At 40.9% G+C, this 19802-nt stretch overlaps 1 protein-coding gene across 4 annotated transcripts in view; it reads left to right on the top strand.

The window, feature by feature from the left end:
- LOC129769456 (leucine zipper protein 1) overlaps positions 1-19802 on the top strand; it is a 43823-nt gene that overhangs the window by 9141 nt on the left and 14880 nt on the right. For 2 of the 4 annotated variants that reach the window (XM_055771743.1, XM_055771744.1), the window contains exons 2-8: positions 3572-3948; positions 4004-4119; positions 4189-4523; positions 4587-4752; positions 19050-19390; positions 19456-19621; positions 19681-19762. In XM_055771743.1, coding sequence (XP_055627718.1) covers positions 3572-3948; positions 4004-4119; positions 4189-4523; positions 4587-4752; positions 19050-19390; positions 19456-19621; positions 19681-19762 — 1583 coding nt within the window. Of the gene's footprint in view, positions 1-3388; positions 3509-3571; positions 3949-4003; positions 4120-4188; positions 4524-4586; positions 4753-19049; positions 19391-19455; positions 19622-19680; positions 19763-19802 lie in introns of those variants that run through there. The other 2 variants (XM_055771745.1, XM_055771746.1) reach the window with 2 other exon arrangements.

The following is a 19802-nucleotide window of genomic DNA, read 5'->3' as shown; positions in this document are numbered from 1 at the left end:
TTATAAAATAAAGACAACCCTGAATCGGACAATTTTTTCCTCGAGTTTTGCTCTTATCAACACATTCGGCGATACATTTTTATTGGTATAGATAGAAAAAGACATAGGAGTGAGTTTCATCACCTGAAAATCCATTTCCAGTTTCGAACAAAGATCAATTCCGTTAGCGCAAACCTCAAATGGACTAACTACGCTTGTCACTATTTAATTGTGGAACATATGGGAATTCAATTTTCCGAATTTTCCCTTTTTCCTTCAAAGTTTTCCGAAAACTTTCAATTGTCATGTTTGGTTGGAATATTTTTGGTTGAAATATGTGTAATATTTTTATGGAACCCCCTCTCCATTCCAGAAGAGGGAAGGGTATCATACCATCATAGCAACATTAATCATACCCAAAAACCCTCACATCCCAAATTGTGCTTGATTAGTTCTTGAGTTATGCAGAAGTTTGTGTTTCATTTGTATGGCAGCCCCCCTTAGAGATATCAAATTCATTCACAGTAACTTCTTCGTACGACAGGCGTTTCGTCACATGGCACTGAATGATTACCTCTTAGCTTCAAACGAATCACCTTCCAACTTGCTGCCTATAGAATTCAGAAATTTTGCCTTACTTTTTTAAATTTTTTTTAATTTACTTTTTGCTTTTACTTTTATTAGTTTTCAATAACTTTTAAGATATTTTTCATTATCTTCTCCTACACTTCAAGCATATATTCGCTGAACTAAATGTTGGTTTTTTTCATATTTATTCTTTGTATTTTGGTCCACTGCATCGTTTTCTACCTCTTTTATTTTGTTTTTCTGGTATGCTTCACGGCAGGAATCTGCTTAATTCCTCACTACTGGTGTCAAACCATCATAAAAATATTGATTGCACCCTAAAACCTCCACATGCCAAATTTGGTTCCATATGCTTGATTAGTTCTCAAGTTGTGCAGAAAATTGTGTTTCACTCGTATGGCTGCCCCCTTTAGAGAGGAGTGAGGAGTGTCGAACTACCATAGAAACGTTTATCGGTCCCTAAAACCTCTATATGCTAAGTTTGATCCCATTTGTTTGATTAATTCTCTAATTGTTTAGCACTCTCCTCCCCCCTTTTTAGAGAGGGGAAAGGAGTGTCAAACCACGATAAAAACATTTATTGCTCCCGAAAACCTCCATATGCCAAATTTGGTTCCATTTGCTTGATTAGTTCTTGAGTTTTACACACATTTGTGTTTCATTTCTATGGCAGCCCCCCCTTAGAGAGTTGGGAGGAGAGCTGAACACCTTAGAGATGTTTCTTGCCTCCTAAAACCTCAACATGCCAAATTTGGTCCAGTTTGCTTGATTAGTTTTCGAGTTATGCAGAAATTTGTCCTTCATTTGTATGGCAGCCCCTCTCTAAGAGAAGGGAGAGGAGTATCTATCCACCATAGAATCTTTTATTGCACCCTAAAACCTCCACATGCCAAATTTGGTTTCATTTACTTGATTAATTCTCGAGTAATGCAGAAATTTGTGTTTCATTTGTATGACAGCTCCCCATTAGAGAGGGGGGTGGAGTGTCTAACCACCGTAAAACCATTTATTGCACTCTAAAATCTCCACATGCAAAATTTGGTTTATTTTCTTGATTAATTCGTGAGTAGTGCAGAAATTTGTGTTTCATTTGTATGGCAGCCCTCCCGTAGAGAGGGGGATGGAGTGTCTAACCACCATAGAAACATTTATTGTACCCTAAAACCTTTATATGCCTAATTTGGTTTTATTTGCTTGATTAATTCTCGAGTAATGCAGAAATTTGTGTTTCATTTGTATGGCAGCCCCCCCTTAGAGAGGGGGGTGGAGTGTCTAACCACCATAGAATTATTTATTACGCTCTTAAACCTCCATATGCCTAATTTGGTTTCATTTGCTTGAATAATTTTCGAGTAAGGCAGAAATTAGTGCTTCATTTGTATGGCAGCCTCCCCCTCAGAGAGGGGGGAGGGGTAACTAACCTCACTAAGAAACATTTATTGCACCCTAAAATTTCTATATGCCTAATTTGGTTTAATTTGCTTGATTAATTCTCGAGTGATGCAAAAATTTGTGTTTCATTTGTATGGCAGCCCCTCCCTAAGAAAGGTGGAGGGGTATTTAACCACCATAGAAACATTTATTGCAACCTAAAACCTCCACACGGCAAATTTCGTTTCATTTGCTTGATTAATTCTCGAGAAATTTAGAAATTTGTGTTTTATTTGTATGGCTCCCCCCTTAGAGAGGGGGAGGGGTCTCATACTGCCTCAAAAACCTTCCCGGCCCCAAAAACCCCTATATACCAATTTTCATGTCGATCGGTTCAGTAGTTTCGAGTCCATAAAACAAAAAATTTGCGAATGTATGTTACATTAACAAATACTTCGCCATTCGGCCCAAAGACTCATCCACAGTCATGTACGATTTTGATTTAATCTGTTTTATACATTCCTATTGTGCAGTACTTGAAGAGGTGGATGAAGCTCAATTTTATCTGCAAGAAAAAGTAATGACCATGAACAGAGTTTTTGTAAAGCTTAAGATTCTGGAACTCTTCTTAGGTGAAAACATCCAGAAATTGATAGAAGAGTTCTTAAAGCGGCCCATAGACGTTCAATATTATTGATCAATAATATTGAATATCTTGGTTTGTGCAATATAATTGATCGTCTATGGGCAATATTGACATAGTTGCGCGCCATAATACTGAACGTTTATGGGCTTTTAAGTAATATAGAAAGAAGTGGCACGAAGTAACATAGTGGCTTTAGGAAATTTAGGAACGCGTGAGACGAAAGTGACAATAACATAAATAATTGCAGAAGATTTATGTTATTGTCACTTTTGTGACAGGTGACGTAGTTAAACAATAAGAACAATCTCAATATCTAGCGTGATTCCTTCCACTCGTTCCATGTTACAATCTTATTAATTGCACATCCAAGTTGTTCAAAATACTAGAGCATATAATGTATAAGAAAAAGAGTATCATTTTCAAATCGTGCCACTACTTTTTAAGTTACTTAAAAGCCACTTCTCACTGCACGATTTGTTTTCAAATGTCACGTTCCTATAAAAATTATTGGCGCTCCAAATTCAGCAAGATGCTTTTATGATCATCATGCACCAAACAACATCAAAACGCTTCTTGCAACGAATTGTTTTGTACTGCAATCTTAAATTTTCGGGTACCACATTCTAACAGACCGAGCGCTGAATTAGAGATTCGCTTCCTTATGAAGGGTGAATGAACACAGCGCCAGGGAAGCGAACATGTGGCACAAGCCAGGCGCGTATGTTTCACCCCCACACACATGCGTTGTTAATGGTAACTGAACTATGACGTTCTTCGTTGACGGTGGCTAAACAAACTCGAAATTGGTGCTTTACAGAAAGAGGGGATAGTCGTTCGTGGTCATAAGCCCTGCGAAATAAAGTCTAAAGTAATTCATTTAATCATAAGTTCGTGAAATATGAGTGATAAAAAACCACAATCGTTGTAAACTTAACCTCAATTTTCAAATAACAAGATGGAGTTTAACTGATAACATTTCATTTGCAGGAAGCTTTCCGCGTCGGACAAAATTGACACCCCATTATACAAGAAGAAAACCTACGATTTCACAGATTACGCTTACCGCGAAGCGGTCAATCGATTGAAATTTCTTTTGACGGAGGCATACGAACCCACGAAATTCGCCACTTCAGTATACTATCGTGGCGTGGATGACACCAAATCGGAAACATCAGATAATCAATCTGGCATTGAAAGACCATCAATAACTGAGGTTTCAAAATATTTCAATCCTGGCGCTGTTTCGAGATATAATGCCGGAGCAAGTAGTGGACGGCGGTATAGTTTTTTAACTAAGGATCCACCCGGTGGATCGATTTTGAAACCGGCTGTGTCCACAGCTAGCTTGCAGCCGCCACCGTCAGGTGAAAATAAATGAATAAATGTTTAGAAATTCGATGAATTTATAGTTTTGTGTAGTTTGCAGTGTTTCACAGAACTTTGAAGTCGCCCAACCTCCGCCAGAACTTCTCGGTTTTATTGAGAAACAGGAAAACTATATTGAGCAGTTGGAGAGGGAATCCCAGTACTGTAGGGTATGATAGGTTTTTTTTTACTATGCACACTGAAATTATTTTAACCAAATGAAAATCTCATCAAATTAGGAAGAACTCTCCACACTTCTGAAGAAGGTTAAGGATGTCGTTTCGGAGAATGAAGCCCTCACAGATCGTGCTCGATCAAAAGTCTTGTACCAGGTAGATTCATCGGAGAGTGAGGACTTGGATCTGGACCGATTGCGGGAGAAGGCAAAACTCTCCGGACCCAACATTGTGTTTGAGTCGCGGATAAGCGAGTTGGAGGCACAGCTAGCGCAGTCGCAGATAGATTTAAAAAAGCTGTTCACCGAGAACGAAGAAAACAAGCGCAAATTAACGCAGGGCGCGAGCGATGTCAGCTGCTCCGACGTTTACAGGAAACAAGTGGAGAACCTACAAAGGTTGCACCGTCGCAGATTTTTGCAATGAACGATTATTTTTAAGGCTTTCTTATTGTTATGCAGGGACAAACAAAATTTGGAAGAGAACGTACGCAAACTTCAGTTAACTATCGACCAGTTGAAGGATTCCGAGGCCACTAATTACAGCAAGTCGCAACGGAGTCGAGATATGATAGAGCACGTTGCTTTTGAGCGGAATCAGGCGGAGATTGAGATACGTCGGTTAAAGGTAAGTTGAAACATATTTCAGAATTGTTCGAATAGAACCGATGTGGCGAAATTCACGATAGTTTTGAAAAAAGAAATAATATAGCTAATACTGATTTTAATGAATCACAAACTTATCTGGAAATATAAATTTTAAAGTGACAGGAATCTTCCCCCGAGCAGAAGCTTTATAAAATTGTTGTTCCAGGATTTGTATGAATTGCGAAAAAAAAATCGTCCCATGTTTTTATTCACAACACGACACACTATCGACTATCCAAAGAGATATTCATCGCTCGCTGACATGAGCAAGATGGGTCAATCCGCGATGACAGACTTTCATTGACAGGTTTTGATGTTTTATGACGATATCCGTTTAGAGAGGGAAATTATTCTCAATCAGATTAGCAGGCTGACTTTTGATTATTGATCATTTAATTATTAGCAGGCTTAATTATTGTTTAATTATTATTCAATTATTAGAAATATTAGGGTTGTCAGATCATATTTACTTCATGTTATTTGATTGAGGGCTCTTTTGGTTGGCCCATCTGGCCATTTTAAAATATTTTATACTAGCCGTACCCTGCCACGCTTTACTGTGGCACATTGTGGTTGCATGGTTGAGTTGAATTTTTCATTTTTTTATGTTCTAACAGCAATCCTAGATGTGTTTGGTTGTTTTGTACGAGGGCTACCCGATAAGTACTTAGACTTAAAAAAAAACAAAAATTATGGAAAAGTGGCAATTTATTTCTCAATATAGTCTCCTTTTAGCTCGATACACTTGACCCAGCGATGCTCCAACTTCTTTAATCCATCTGGAAAATACGTTTTCTCGAGGTCTGCCTCCGTGGCGGCGATGACTTCCTCATTCGACTCAAATTTCTGCCCGGCAAGTGACTTTTTCAAGTTTGGAAACGAAAAAAGTCGCACGGGGCCAAATCTGGTGAACACGGTGAATGGAGTTGCAGTTCGTGGTGCAATTCGACCAATTTGGCCGTGGCGACGGCGGAATTTCCATTTTTTCCGTTTTTCTAAAATCCGCGGACACGCCCGCTTCCACACACGGTCAAAACAGAACTACGAGTCCGATTCGGCTGAAATTTTGACAGTTGCCGTTTACGGTAATGTACCACACGATAAGTAATTTCTCTTGCGATACTGACACTATCGGGCGATGAGGCTGAGTACTTATCGGACCGCCATCGTATATTGTAGGATAGTTTGAGCTCAATCTGTTCCGAACTTTTCGAGTTTTTGACGCGTACACAAACGAACAGAATATTTTTATACAGCAATTCCATGCCAAACCGATATAGTGGTTCTCAGATTTTCGTGAAAAGTGGTAGTTTTATTTTTTATCGTAAAACATTAGACCCGTATGTTTTTTTTTCAGTAGGGTGACCATTTCCGAAAAATCAACTTTTTCCTCTTTTTTCCAAAAATGACTTTTTTCAAAAATTCATAACTTTTGAGCTACTAAACCGATTCAGATGATCGATACATCAAATTAAAGCCAATCACCTGGTTTGGTTATTATTGATTGTATTCGTTTTTTATTGTTTTCATGGTCTCGGGACCAAAGGCGCTATATTTTTTATTATTTTTTTTCTTGAAAGCTGAGGATTTTTTCACATAACATATGTCGAAACCATAGAGGCGTTTTTTTCGTGTTTGAGTTATGATTTTTCAAAGTTAACCGATGGTTCGAAAAATCTATTTTTTTCCTCTTTTTTCCAACACAAAAATTCATAACTTTCGATCAACAGGACCAATTCAGATGATTGACACATAAAATTAAAGCCAATCAGATAATCTTTTCTGAGAAATATTAGAAAAATGAATTTTGTGTTATCTTTCATTTTTAAGTTATAATTTTTCAATGTTAACATGTTTTCAGTCTTCGTTCAATATTTCTATGCGACTAGACTGGATGTATCCGACTAGAATTCAATTCATTGGCAAATGTGTCATTTTTCCAAAAAATGCTAATTGGCTTTAATTTGATATGTCGATCATCTGAATCGGTTTAGTAGTTCAAAAGTTATGAAGTTTTGAAAAAAAGTCATTTTTGGAAAAAAAAAAAGAGGAAAAAGTACAGAAAAAAAAATACGCATGGCTGCAAAGACCAGGCCATCATCGACGCAGCCATAGTCGGCCAGGCGGTATATAACCAGCGGAACCTAAGTATGGCCTACATCGATTACAGGAAGGCTTATGACTCCATACCTCACTCGTTTCTCGTCCGGGTATTGGAGCTCTACAAAATTGATCCCGTCGTCGTTAGGTTCCTGCAGCATGCGATGAGGCAGTGGAGTACGTCTCTGCACCTCAGTGATGGAGAAAATGTGTTGCAGTCTAGAACGCTGCAGATAAAGAGGGGGATATTCCAAGGCGACTCTTTCAGCCCGCTTTGGTTTTGTCTGGCACTGAACCCCCTCAGTAGGACGCTCAATAGAAACGGTCATGGCTATAAAATAAGGTATGACGACGGCGCCCACGAAGAAGTGACCCATACCTCCTACATGGATGATCTCAAGGTCTACGCTGATTCACGTCAGCGTCTAGGTGTAGCTATCCGGGTTGTCGAAGACATAAGCAGGGACATCTGCATGGAGTTCGGCCTTGACAAGTGCCACTGTGTCCATCTGCTGAAAGGGCAGCTTACCGAATCCGGAGGTTACGAGGTCTATGACGGCGAGTTCATAAGAGACATGGTTCGTGGCGAATCCTATAAATATCTTGGATTCCGACAGCTCACCGGGATTCGCCACTCCGACATCAAGACGGAGCTGCGAGACAAGTTCTTGAGTCGAGTGAACTGTGTCCTGAGGACTTTCCTCAACGCGGGGAACAAGGTACGCGCGATCAACACATTCGCGGTTACCCTGCTGACCTTCAGTTTTGGTGTTGTCAAATGGAGCAAAACTGACCTAGAGGACCTTGAGAGGAGGATGAGGAAAGCATTCAAAGAGGCCGGAATGCACCATCCTCAATCGGCACTGGAGAGAGTTTCACTACCACGCAAAGAAGGGGGACTTGGAATCGTCGACATTTCTGCACTGTGTGTTGCCCAGGTACGACAACTGCGCGAGTACTTCGCAGAACGCGCCAACCAAAACGCGCTATACCGGGCTAACTGCGCCGCCGACAGAGGATACAGCGCTCTGCACTTGGCGCAAGCGGAGTACCAACTCAACTGCAATCTGCAGGCAGTGGAGGAGAAGATTGCAGCTTGGAAGCAGAAGGCAGTGCATGGTGCCCACCCCCATCAACTGGACCGGCCACACGTCGACAAGGCCGCATCTAATCTGTGGCTAACGCATGGTGAACTCTCTTCAGTAGTAGAAGCCGACATGATAGCCATCCAGGACAGGATAATGCCGACGAGAAACTGCAGGCGGTACGTATGGCATCAAGACGTTGATGACATTTGCCGGATGTGCCATCAACCAGGTGAAAACATAGAGCACATTATGGGAGGCTGTCCCGTTTTGGCCAACGCAGCCTACACCGAGCGCCACAACAACGTGGCCCGTATTGTTCATCGACAACTGGCGCTCCAATGTGCTCTGCTGGAAGACAACGTACCAAACTACCGGTACCTGCCTGCACCTGTCCTGGAAAATGACCGTTTCAAGCTGTACTGGGATCGCACTGTTCTGACCGACCTCTCGATCCACCACAACCGCCCAGATATAATGGTTTACGACAAGAGCGACCGCAAAGTCACCATCATCGATGTCGCTATTCCACTGAACCAGAATCTGGAGGAGACCCACGGTCGCAAAATCTGCAAGTACCGACCATTAGCCGTGAAGCTCAAGGAACTGTGGGGGCTAAGGGAAGTCCCAAGAATTGTTCCAGTCGTTCTCTCTGGAACTGGAATTATCCCGAAGACACTTCTGGAAGCGCTAAAGGTGTTGAACATGGAGAAGGAATTGGCCGGCATCCAAAAGTCGGTCATCCTTAGCACCTGCGCGATTGTCCGACAATTTCTCGGTCAGGACTGAAACAGCACGAGCATGCAGATACGTGCATTCCGCAGAGCCTAGTCCCCCTTTGGCATTCAGAAGCCCGGGGGCAGGTGAAAATTCTGGCTAGGTTCGCCTAGTTAAGAAGTGAGATAAGTCTGCCAAAAAAATACGGGTCTAATGTTTTGCGATAAAGAACAAAACTACCACTTCTCACGAAAATCTGAGAACCACTATATCGGTTTGGCACGGAATGATTCCAGAAACGCACTATGGCCATGTGCTCCCGTGGCCGAGTGGTTGGCGTCACACCTAAATTGCGGGGGGTTCGGGTTCGATTCCCGTTCTGGTCGGGGCAATTTTTCGTCAAACAAATTTCCTCCCATTTGCGCTGTAGTCTAGAGCTTGCCACTGAGAATGCATTAAAGGCGTGTTATTATTTTTCTCCAAATTTTTCAATTTTTTATGCCGTAACAACATTCCTTGCAGTAAATTGTATATTGTGCCCAAATTTTTAATTATGAGGGGCTTAGAATAAAAGGGGTGTAAGTGATTGATATGTGCTCCCGTGGCCGAGTGGTTAGCGTCATAACTAACATGCCGGGTGTTCGGGTTCGATTCCCGTTCTGGTCGGGGGAATTTTTCGTCAAAGAAATTTCCTCCGACTTGCACTGTGATCACGCGTATTCTAGAGGTTGCCACTCAGAATGCATTCAAGGCGTGTTATTTGGCATAGAAATCTCAACTAAGTACTAATAAAAAATGACGCAAGTAATACTACGTTGAGACGGCGAAGTTCCTTTAGGAACGTTAGTGCCATTGAAGAAGAAGAAGAAGTGATTGATTTCTCTACATCAACTCTCTCTTTCGGTCATAACTTAACTGCAAACTCATTCCCAGCTGTATTTGACAATGTGGAAGGTAGGTCAGAACCTCATCTATCGACTCTATAGCAAACTCAAATTGGAAAATTTTTGCAGTTGTGTTATCAATTAAAGAAAAAGTTGACGAAGGGAAATCGATCAAGTCACTTACATCCCTTGCACTCATATGTAGAAATGTTCAACGATAGCGCAAATGTAATAAATGTTACTGTTTCGTTATGTAGGCTCTAGTTTGTATGTATCGAAATAAAAATAATGCTCTGGAAAAATTACTATATATATATATATATATATATATATATATATATATATATATATATATATATATATATATATATATATATATATATATATATATATATATATATATATATATATATATATATATATATATATATATATATATATATATATATATATGTTAGGAATAGTTTTAGTACAACACTCATACTACACACACACTTACCTTCGGAAAGCTGCAGTCCCTGATACACGAAAAGAACATCGAAAAGGGAATATAGATGATTAAAGAGGAAATGAAAAGCTATCGAATAAAGAGGAAGAAAATTGTAAGAAGCTACTTGGTAGGAGTGATAAGAAAAGGCTAACATTTCCTGGTTGAATTCTGAGCTGGAAGCACCAATCAATTAGTTTATTCTACAGTGCCATAAAATCAAAGCCTATAGAACAATAGGAAGTGTGAGCTTTATAAGCATTAAAAGAATCAGGTATGATTTCAAATTGTATCAGGAATTTTCAACCAGGTAACCTAGCGTAGCCAGTAGCCATAAATATTCCTCTTTGATAGGGCCCGTTATTTGAATCAAGGGATAAAACTCCGTTGAACAACGTGCTTATAGCACCGAGTACAGCAACCCAGCTTTCTGAAGCTGGCCCGCAGCAAAGCTTTGGCGATCCTGCCACTGCCTACCCGAGAGGACCTCAACCGTCAAGACACCGAGATCCCGACATCGCGTGTATCAGCAGCAGCAGCAGCCAGCCGGCCATCACGACACACTACACACCTACACAGCAGCCGTTGTACAATAGGTAACAATAAGAGGAAAAAATATATACTTACCTGTTTAATATTGGGGAAATTCCGAGCCCTTGACCCGCAAAATCACCTCAAATACAAGGAAAGTCGACCCTGAGAGCTAGCCACGGCAAAAAGAGGCCTTGAGAGCCCAACCTCAACGATCCCCGAGGCTCAGACCAGGGATCGAGGTTTAGAGGGAGGTCCGTCTGATCCCGTATATATAAATTAGTAAGTATTGAAAATAATTTAATGGTGACAGATCCAAACCTATGTCACGTTTCTATGAAATAGAAATACCAAATGCAGCATTCATTCTACGGACAATGTGGATAGAAAAATAATGCAAGAAGCATTTAACAAAATTTAAAACGTTATTTACCTTATTTAGAGTTGTAGTGTTCTATGAATGTGTTCTATTTCTAATTTTTTTGTATTTTGATTCCCAAGACGCATTAATTTTTTTTTTGCATTCAGTTTTAGTATATTTTTATTACAACAAGTAAGGAATACTTCTGTGTCATTTTCATTTCTAATTTCCGCGAAAATCTTCAAAGTTTTCATTTGAACGGTGTCAGCATTGAGAACGACAGGAACAGAGTTACAGTATTAATTTTAGAAAGGTTCACTATCAATCCGTGAGCCATATGAAATGTTCATTGTCGGTTCGATTGCTCGGTCGGGGCCCAACGTGTTAACGTACAGAATGAAAATAAGAGGACTAGGCATTCACAGCATTCACGATTCAACAGTCATTCAACTATCGACCAGACGACAAAGAGGTTTTCTAAATGGCCTTTCTCAAGCCCGAGAGTTTAGTTCGGTTTTATGACTTGTCCTTTTTTATGGCTAGTGACGAATGAACTAAAAGTTTTAAAAGATTTAAAACCTCTATAATTCAAGCCATGATCATCATTATTCAAGTCACAGTAGAGATGGGCGAACGCTCACGAGCCGCTCATTTGACACTAAACTATTGTTTTTAACTTTATTTTTTACGTCTTGCATTCTTTACATATCTGAATAAACCGCTTCTTGGAAAGAGCCGTCGAGCTCAAATGAGCCGGCTCTTTTCATTGAGGGCACGGCTCTGAGCCGCTCACTGAAATGAGCCGTTTTGCCCATCTCTGAGTCACAGTCTCGCTCCAGCTAGCAGTCAGCAGTCTTTCTGAATGCTGATGTCAGACACAGTTGATTTGCTCGATAGAAAGAAAGGATGAAAGATATATATCGCACACAGTGGTGCAATTCTGTTCGGTGGATGCAAGGGTGCGCGTCAATTTTGCAATTATCTGGTGGGGACTGCTTCTGTACTTTTCCATTTTGCTGTACTGTAGATTTTAGAGTGCTATTGTTACGTATACAAAATAGTTTAAAATGCCCAGATGGGCCAAGGTCCAGACTCTCGGAGTTTCTCATTTCTAAACACTCAGCCTTGAGAAAGGTCTTTGGAAAGCCTCGCTACCACTGCCATCTGGTCGTTAGTAGGATGAATGATAAATTATGGATAACTTATTGGTGACTTTTTCCAATCGATCAATTTATTTCCGTGAGTTCGAGCAATGTTTCCGGGCTAAGAGCGGCGTCAACGTGCAGCGCATATCAAACCGAATATAAGGACGATATTTTTCAGCAGTGTGAGCTGCATTCCTGCATTCCTCGGTGCACCTGTATTCCTCGGTGGAAAACTTATTGAAGTTTTGCAGCGGTTGTTGTCGATGCCGCCACCCCACCACACACCCGATTCCGTCCAGATTTTCTGTAGTCGTTCTGAGTGTCCTCTGAAGCGTTATTCGTGGGAGCGTTTAAAATTTAATAATTGAGTAGTCCTACGTTAACAATGCGGTCGTGTTCATTCTTTTTTATCCATCTATTTTTGCGGACCGCGACACCATGATTGACACGTGTTTGCACCCCTCTGAAAAAAAGGTTATGTATCACTGATTTAGACCATTTACAGACTAGGGGATTGTAATGAACAGCGTATCAAACAAAGTTTAGAGAGTTGTCGATTCGATTAGTATGCAAAAAATCAATATCCGTTCGCAGCAAAAAATAGTTTTTTTTCCAAAATATATATTTTATTGAGGCACATATGGCGTTAGCCTGACGGGGCCGGGAGTTCAATATTTTGACAATTTTTGTCTTACGACTATGTTAGTAATATGTAAGCGATTACTCGTGGTTGGCTCGAGGTTAGTATTACAAAGATTCTCATAATTGTGATGTTGCAGTCTCCAGTACTCTGTATGTGTAGCCGACACGGGATATTTCCTATTGGGGTGCAACTGATCATTAATCAGCGACGCCCCCTTAGTCTGTACCTCATATTAATCGTGGTGCATCTCTCTTGACTCAAGGAATCCAGGGTAGAATAGTCACTGGGCGGTGCAATCTTCAGCTCGTGTAGAGTTGTCATGAGCGGTACAACCTTTGGCTCAATGTTCAGTGACCTGCACAACCTTCGACCTGTGTATCTGTAAAGAGTATGTGTATGTATTGCCGCGACTAAGTAAAAGTTTATCGATCGGATAGGAGGGATGTGATACAGGGATACAACGGAGGAAACATCATTAAACGTTGACATCGGCGTTTCTGAGGAACAGGTATGGATGAAGCAGAAGATCAGGATCGCGGCTACCTAAGATATCCCGGACGGGGATAACAGATTGTCTGCCAAGTGCCCTCAATGCTCTGGAAAGCTGAGAGCGGGCAGCATGGAACCGGATACACGACCAGACAACATGCTCGATATCGTGGTAGCCTTCGCCACAATCACAAAGATTGTTTGCTGCGAGCCCAATGCGATAAAGATGCGCGTTTAGGTTGTAGTGATTGGACATGAGCCGAGATATCACGCGAATGAAATCACGACTGACATTCAATCCCTTAAACCAAGCACTCGTCGAAACCTTAGGGATAATCGTGTGTAACCAACGACCGAACTCATCTTCACTCCACATGCGCTGCCAACTAACGAGTGTGTCCTGACGATGAATGTGAAAAAATTCATTATAGGCAATTTGCCTTTCAAAAAGTGTGCCTTCTGAAGCGCCCACCTTAGCTAGCGAGTCCGCTTTCTCATTTCCCGGAATCGAGTAATGAGAGGGAACCCATGCTAAGGTAATCTTGAATAATTTTTCGACCAAAATACTCAATAGATGTCTTATTCTTGTTAGGAAGTAAGATGAGCGTTTATCAACTTCCATTGAACGGATTGCCTCTATTGAGCTGAGACTGTCTGAAAAAATACAATAATGGTCGATGGGCAATGTTTCAATGATCCCTAGTGCGTAGTAAATCGCACCCAGTTCAGCGACATACACGGAACAAGGATCTTTGAGTTTGAAGGAGGCACTGGAATTTTCATTGAAGATGCCGAAGCCAGTGGACCCGTTTATGAATGAACCGTCAGTAATGAACATTTTATCAGATCTAACTTTCGCATATTTTTCCGAAAATATCGACGGAATAACATTGAATCGTAGATGATCTTGGATGCCATGGATTTTTTGTCTCATGGACAGATAAAAAATGACAGAGGACTTGCAAAAATATGGGAAGCAAACTTGGTTGGAGATGCCTGGTGAAGGGTGCACATCGTGGGTAAGATACTCATGGTATAATGACATAAAGCTTGACTGAAAAGTCAGTTGGTGTAGATTTTCGAAGTTATCAATCACCAACGGATTCATGATCTTGCAACGGATGAGAAATCTGTAAGATAATTCTGTGAACCGAAGAGTAAGCGGGGGTACTTCTGCCAAGACTTCAAGCCTCATCGTATGTGTCGAATGCAAACACCCCATGGCTATACGCAACCAACGATATTGTATTCTCTCCAACTTGAGAATATGAATCCTGGCAGCTGATCGGAAGCAAAATCTGCCATATTCTAACACTGATAATATCGTTGTTTTGTACAACTGGAAGAAGTCTCCTGGATGGGCACCCTACCATGTTCCGGTTTTGGAGAAAATTGATTCTTTGCTGGCATTTCTGTTTCAGATACGCAATGTGTCTCCCCCAGGTACATTTGGAATCAATATACACCCAGGTAATTGAAAAACATAGAGTGTTGGATCGTTTTGCCGGATAGTTGAAGCTGGAATTGGGCGGTTTCGTGTTTCCTAGACCAACCGACCATTTCGGTTTTCTACGTAGAGAATTCGATACCCAGCTTGAGTGCCCACGTGGACAGGTTGTTCAGAGTATCTTGCATCGAGTTCCACAGAACGACGGTATTGTTATTCTTGATGGAAATAACTTCATCGTCTGCAAGTTGTCTCAGCGTGCAGTCTCTAGTTAGACAATCATTCTTATCCTTGACGTAAAAACTATACAAGAGGGATTTAAGCAGCAGCCTTGCGGTAGGCCCATAAAACTGTAACGAGAAGATTTCGATCTGCCATGAGAGAAAAACATGTGCTTTTCTGACAGTAAATTGTACAAGAAACTATTCAGAGTTGGTGAAAGTCCACGCTTCTCTGAGAGAATTTCCATGGAAACTGAATCAAATGCCCCTTTGATATCAAGGAAAATAGAAGCCATTTGTTCTTTACGAGCAAATTGCAAATTGCAAATGCAAATTGAATTTCAGATAATAGCAGCGCGAGACAATCATTCGTCCCTTTACCCCGACGGAAGCCAAACTGCGTATTTGACAGCAAATTGTTCGTTTCAACCCACTTGTCCAAACGAAGTAGAATCATTTTCTCTAACAATTTACGAATACAGGATAACATTGCAATCGGCCTATACGAGTTGTGATCGCATGCCGGCTTGTTGGGTTTTCGTATGGCTATCACTCTCACTTGTCTCTCCAGTCATGCGGAACAATATTCAGTTCCAGAAACTTGTGGAACAAGTTCAGCAAACGCTGTTTTGCCAAGTCGGGAAGATTCTTCAACAAGTTTAATTTAATCTTGTCCGTCCCCGGAGCTGAATTGTTACATGAGAGAAGTGCAATTGAGAATTACACCATCGAAAAATTCTCATAATCGCTTTGAATCGGTATATCGCGTACGATGTGTTGTGCAGGGACAGAATCGGGACAAACCTTTCTTGCAAATTCTAAAATCCAACGGGCAGAGTATTCCTCACTTTCGTTTGTATAGTTCCAGCCACGCATTCTCCTAGCCGTATTCCCAACAGTGCTCATAGCGGTCTCCCTTGACAAACCTTTGACGAATTTCCGCCAATATCCACGCTTTTTTGCTTTAATAAAACCTTTTAGCTTGGCTTCTAGAGCTTGGTACTTTCGAAACCATTCCACTAATCCAGTTTTCCTGAATTTTTTGAAAGCGGATAATTTTCAAGGTAGACCTTTGAACACTCCTTGTCCCACCAAAGTGATGGAGGACGACGTCGGAAAGTGGTAGCAGGAACACGTTTCTTTTGAGCTTGAAGTGCGCTTTCGTAAATCAAACTCGATATAAAGTTATACTCTTCGAGTGCATTCATGCATTGAAACAATTGCTTAATATATTATTTCTGCAAGTTTTCTCCAGTCAATATTTTTTGTGAGGTCATACGCAATATCGACTGACTCACGAGAACTTGATTCATTGGCGATCGATAAAATTATTGGCAGGTGATCACTACCGTGGGGATCTTGGATTACCTTCCACGTGCAATCCAGGGATAACGAAGAAGAGCAAAGTGATATGTCTAGCATGCTTGCCCGTGCAGGAGGGTTGGCTATTCTAGTTGCCTCCCCAGTATTCAAAACTGTCAATTTGAAGTTGTCGCACACATCATCGTTGTCGCGGTTGTCATCGTAGAGTGATCCCCATGCTGTTCCATGGGATTTGAGATCACTTAAAATTAGCCGCGGCTCCGGCAATGCCTCGATGATATAAAAAAAACTGATGGCGGCCAACCATAGTTCTTGGAGGAATATATCTGGCAAGCGACAACTTCAATGCCTGTCATCGATGGGAGAGTGACTCTATAGAAGGAGTGGCATTTTTTGATCCCCAATAGTACGCCACCAAACGAGTCATTTCGATCGAGGCGAATAATGTTGAAATCGTGGAAATTCAGTTCGTCGGCTGAAGAAAGCCATGTTTCACAGAGGGAAAATACATCACAGTTAGAACTATGAACTAAAAATTTAAATTGATTTAGTTTAGGGATGATGCTCCTGCAATTCCACTGTATTACAGTGGTCAAATCCTTGACCTCTTGCACTGAATCAGGCATCGAGGGAAATAGTGAGGTGAGGAAATAGTTATTAAAGATAAAATTATTTCATGAAAATGTGATCTGTTTTCTGATTTGGCACACTTACTGAAGACGTAGTCCTACGTCAGAATAGGTGGTGCTTGATTCGGTATTATTTCTAGCTCTCGCCCGACCGAATAATTTTTCGTCATATGATCAACGTAGAAGCTCGACTTAAATCATTTCAGATCGGGTACCTCTGTACATATCAGAACAGCGAAAAGATTTTTCGAGACTCTGTGAACACAAGGCACGTACGATGGGTTTCACATCATAAAGATGGCGTCTCGAATCCAACGAAAACACAGAGAATTTGATGAAACGAATTTGCAGGATAAAATTAATTATCCTAATAGTGTATATCAGATTTTGTCTAGATATATTAGTATACAAAAACTGTCCCGACTCAAATTGCATAATTTTCGAATGGCTGTAACTTTTTGTCCTTTCAGTATTTTGTATTGAAATTTTGGGTGAAATTAATTCAATCACTATTGTGTACATTGTGTACATCGGAAGAACAGCATCAGTGCAAAAGAATTTTGCGCACGTTCCTCGAAAATCCGGAGCTCTCTTATCGTGCCATCAGCAGGAAGCAGAAAATGATACAGTCGTGCAAATTGGTGCAACGAGCGCTTGAACATCGATCGGAAGGAAAAAAGTGTCCAAAATGGATTTCCGTATATCGTAAAGGACCACAAGCGCGCAACTCAAGCTTCTAAGAGAAATCCGAACAGTTCCGTTAGAGATATGTCCAAAAAACTACATATATGTAAGCAGAACTTTCGTGCAAAATATTTAAAAAAAACGTGGAGGATTACACAGGTACAAAGTCCCAAAGTCACCGAAAGGCAATGAACGGCAAAACGATGACAAAATCGTGTGCACAAAAGCTCTACATCCAGATGCTGACAAAACCGCATTGCCTCGTTATGGATGTCAAGACGTATGTCAAAACAGACTGCCAGCAGCTTTCCGGGGCTTCAGTTTTTAACTGCTCATCATAAGTTTGAAGTTCCTGAGGACGTTCGAAAGAAGAAGATGTTGAAATTTGCCAAAAAATGCATGATTTGGCAAGCAATTGTCTCGGAGCAACCCATTCGTGACAATAGTCCGACCTTCTGGTCGGATCTAGCCTCGCAGCATTACTCGAAAGATGTTTTTAAGTGGTACAAGGCTAAGAACGTTAATTTTCGTGTCAAAGCATCTCAATCCCCCGAACACACCTAAACTGCAACAAATTGAAAAGTACTGAGCCATCATGAAGCAGACACTTCATTAGCATCTTAACATATTAGGGACCGCTCACAAGTTTTCTCGTATTTCGCGTTCCGTCTGTTACGGATGGGTCACGAAATAACCCATGTTTTCTACACTAGATGCTTAAATCCTTGGTCTGCCAAGAATAAAGGCCTACCGATGGCTCGCCTTCGTCTCATCCACACCGAAGGAAACGATCTCATTCGTGGAATCCAAACAAATGAAGCGTACAAGTTTGCCCCAAAAATTGTGGTCCCAGGCGTATGTCTTACAGATTTCTTTGCGGTCCTTTATATGTTAACGAAGTGAAATCGGAGGAAGATATGAAGAAAACCTGGGTTTACGCACAAAAAAGGTGGTCCAAACGTTGTACCGTTCTGAATCATATTTCGGACGCTTGAGGCATATGATGCAGAAAACAGATCTAAACTTTTTGCACAGGCATTATTTGGTTGATATTTTTAACAAATTAGTTCAATATGCTTTTAAGCTTTCTACTTTGTTACCTATTTGATTGATAATATTAAAAAATCATCTAATAAAACGCTTTTCAAATGAAGCGAAGAATTTCGCAGTTGACTATAAAATAGTGTAATGTAATTTTCGTTCAAAAAATTACAAAATAAATTGTCCGAAATTTGATTTAGTGTCCGAAATATGATTCGGAACGGCACAAGATATTATGAGCAGTGTGAAGAGGAAGGCTCGTGCTTTGGTATATGGAAAGGAAGTCGAATAAAACAAACATGGTAAAAGTTGAATAATATGTTTTACTTTATTCCCTGAGAATTTGAAGATGATCGATGATGATTTTTCCAAATCTTTTCTCACTATGCAATTTGACTCGGGACAGCCTTTACCAATGAGTACCTATATCTTACAACACTAGTCGATTTTCGATCGAATATTGAACCCTTTTCAAAAATCTTCGTTACAGGACGAGCTGGAACGTCAACATGAGAGAGTTCGCGAGGTTCAACATGAGATGGCTAAGCGGCTCACCGAAGAACGTTCAAATGCCGAGAGACGCTACACGTTCCAGGTGGATCAACTGGGTGGCGATTTGAGCAATCAGTGGGAGCAGGCAACAAAACTTCAGCTAGAAGTGGAACGTATGAAGCGCATCGAGTCCGACTACAAACGGGAACTCTCCCAGAAAAATTCCCAGATGGATGAGTTGAAGCTCGAGTTGAAGAACAAAACTGCAATCTTCATGTCCGACCTCAATCAGGCTAGTGCGGAGAAGCAATCTTTAGAGCAAGAGATAACCTCTTTGAGGTGAGGGCAGCTCTGGTAGCGGGTGACTTCAACAGCTAACCTTTATGTCACGCCTATTTTTTCAGATTGCAACTGGAGCGAGCTGAGCGACAATCGAAAGTGGAGATGTCCCGTTTGAATGCCGAAATAACTTCATTGCGGCAGCGTTTAGATCGAGCAGATGCTGATTTACTTCATTCGAAGCGAGAAAATTTGAAACTTGCAGATGAGGTTGCATCCTTGGAGAAAGAGGTTCAATGAGAGCATATGTTGATATTAGAGTGTTTTTTTTCAAATGAAAACCGTTTCAGCTAACGCTTGGTGCTCTCAACAAGGAAACTCGACCGTCTAAAGAGTTGGCGAAGATCATTTCCGACATGGAAGCCAAGCACAGTAAGTATGCATGTTTTCACTCAGCATAGCTTCAATTTCA

This window comes from Toxorhynchites rutilus, chromosome 2 (genome assembly GCF_029784135.1).
Source record: "Toxorhynchites rutilus septentrionalis strain SRP chromosome 2, ASM2978413v1, whole genome shotgun sequence".
Lineage (NCBI taxonomy): Eukaryota > Metazoa > Arthropoda > Insecta > Diptera > Culicidae > Toxorhynchites > Toxorhynchites rutilus.
The sequence above is the reverse complement of the archived record's forward strand: the minus strand, read 5'-3'. Positions and strand labels throughout refer to the sequence as shown.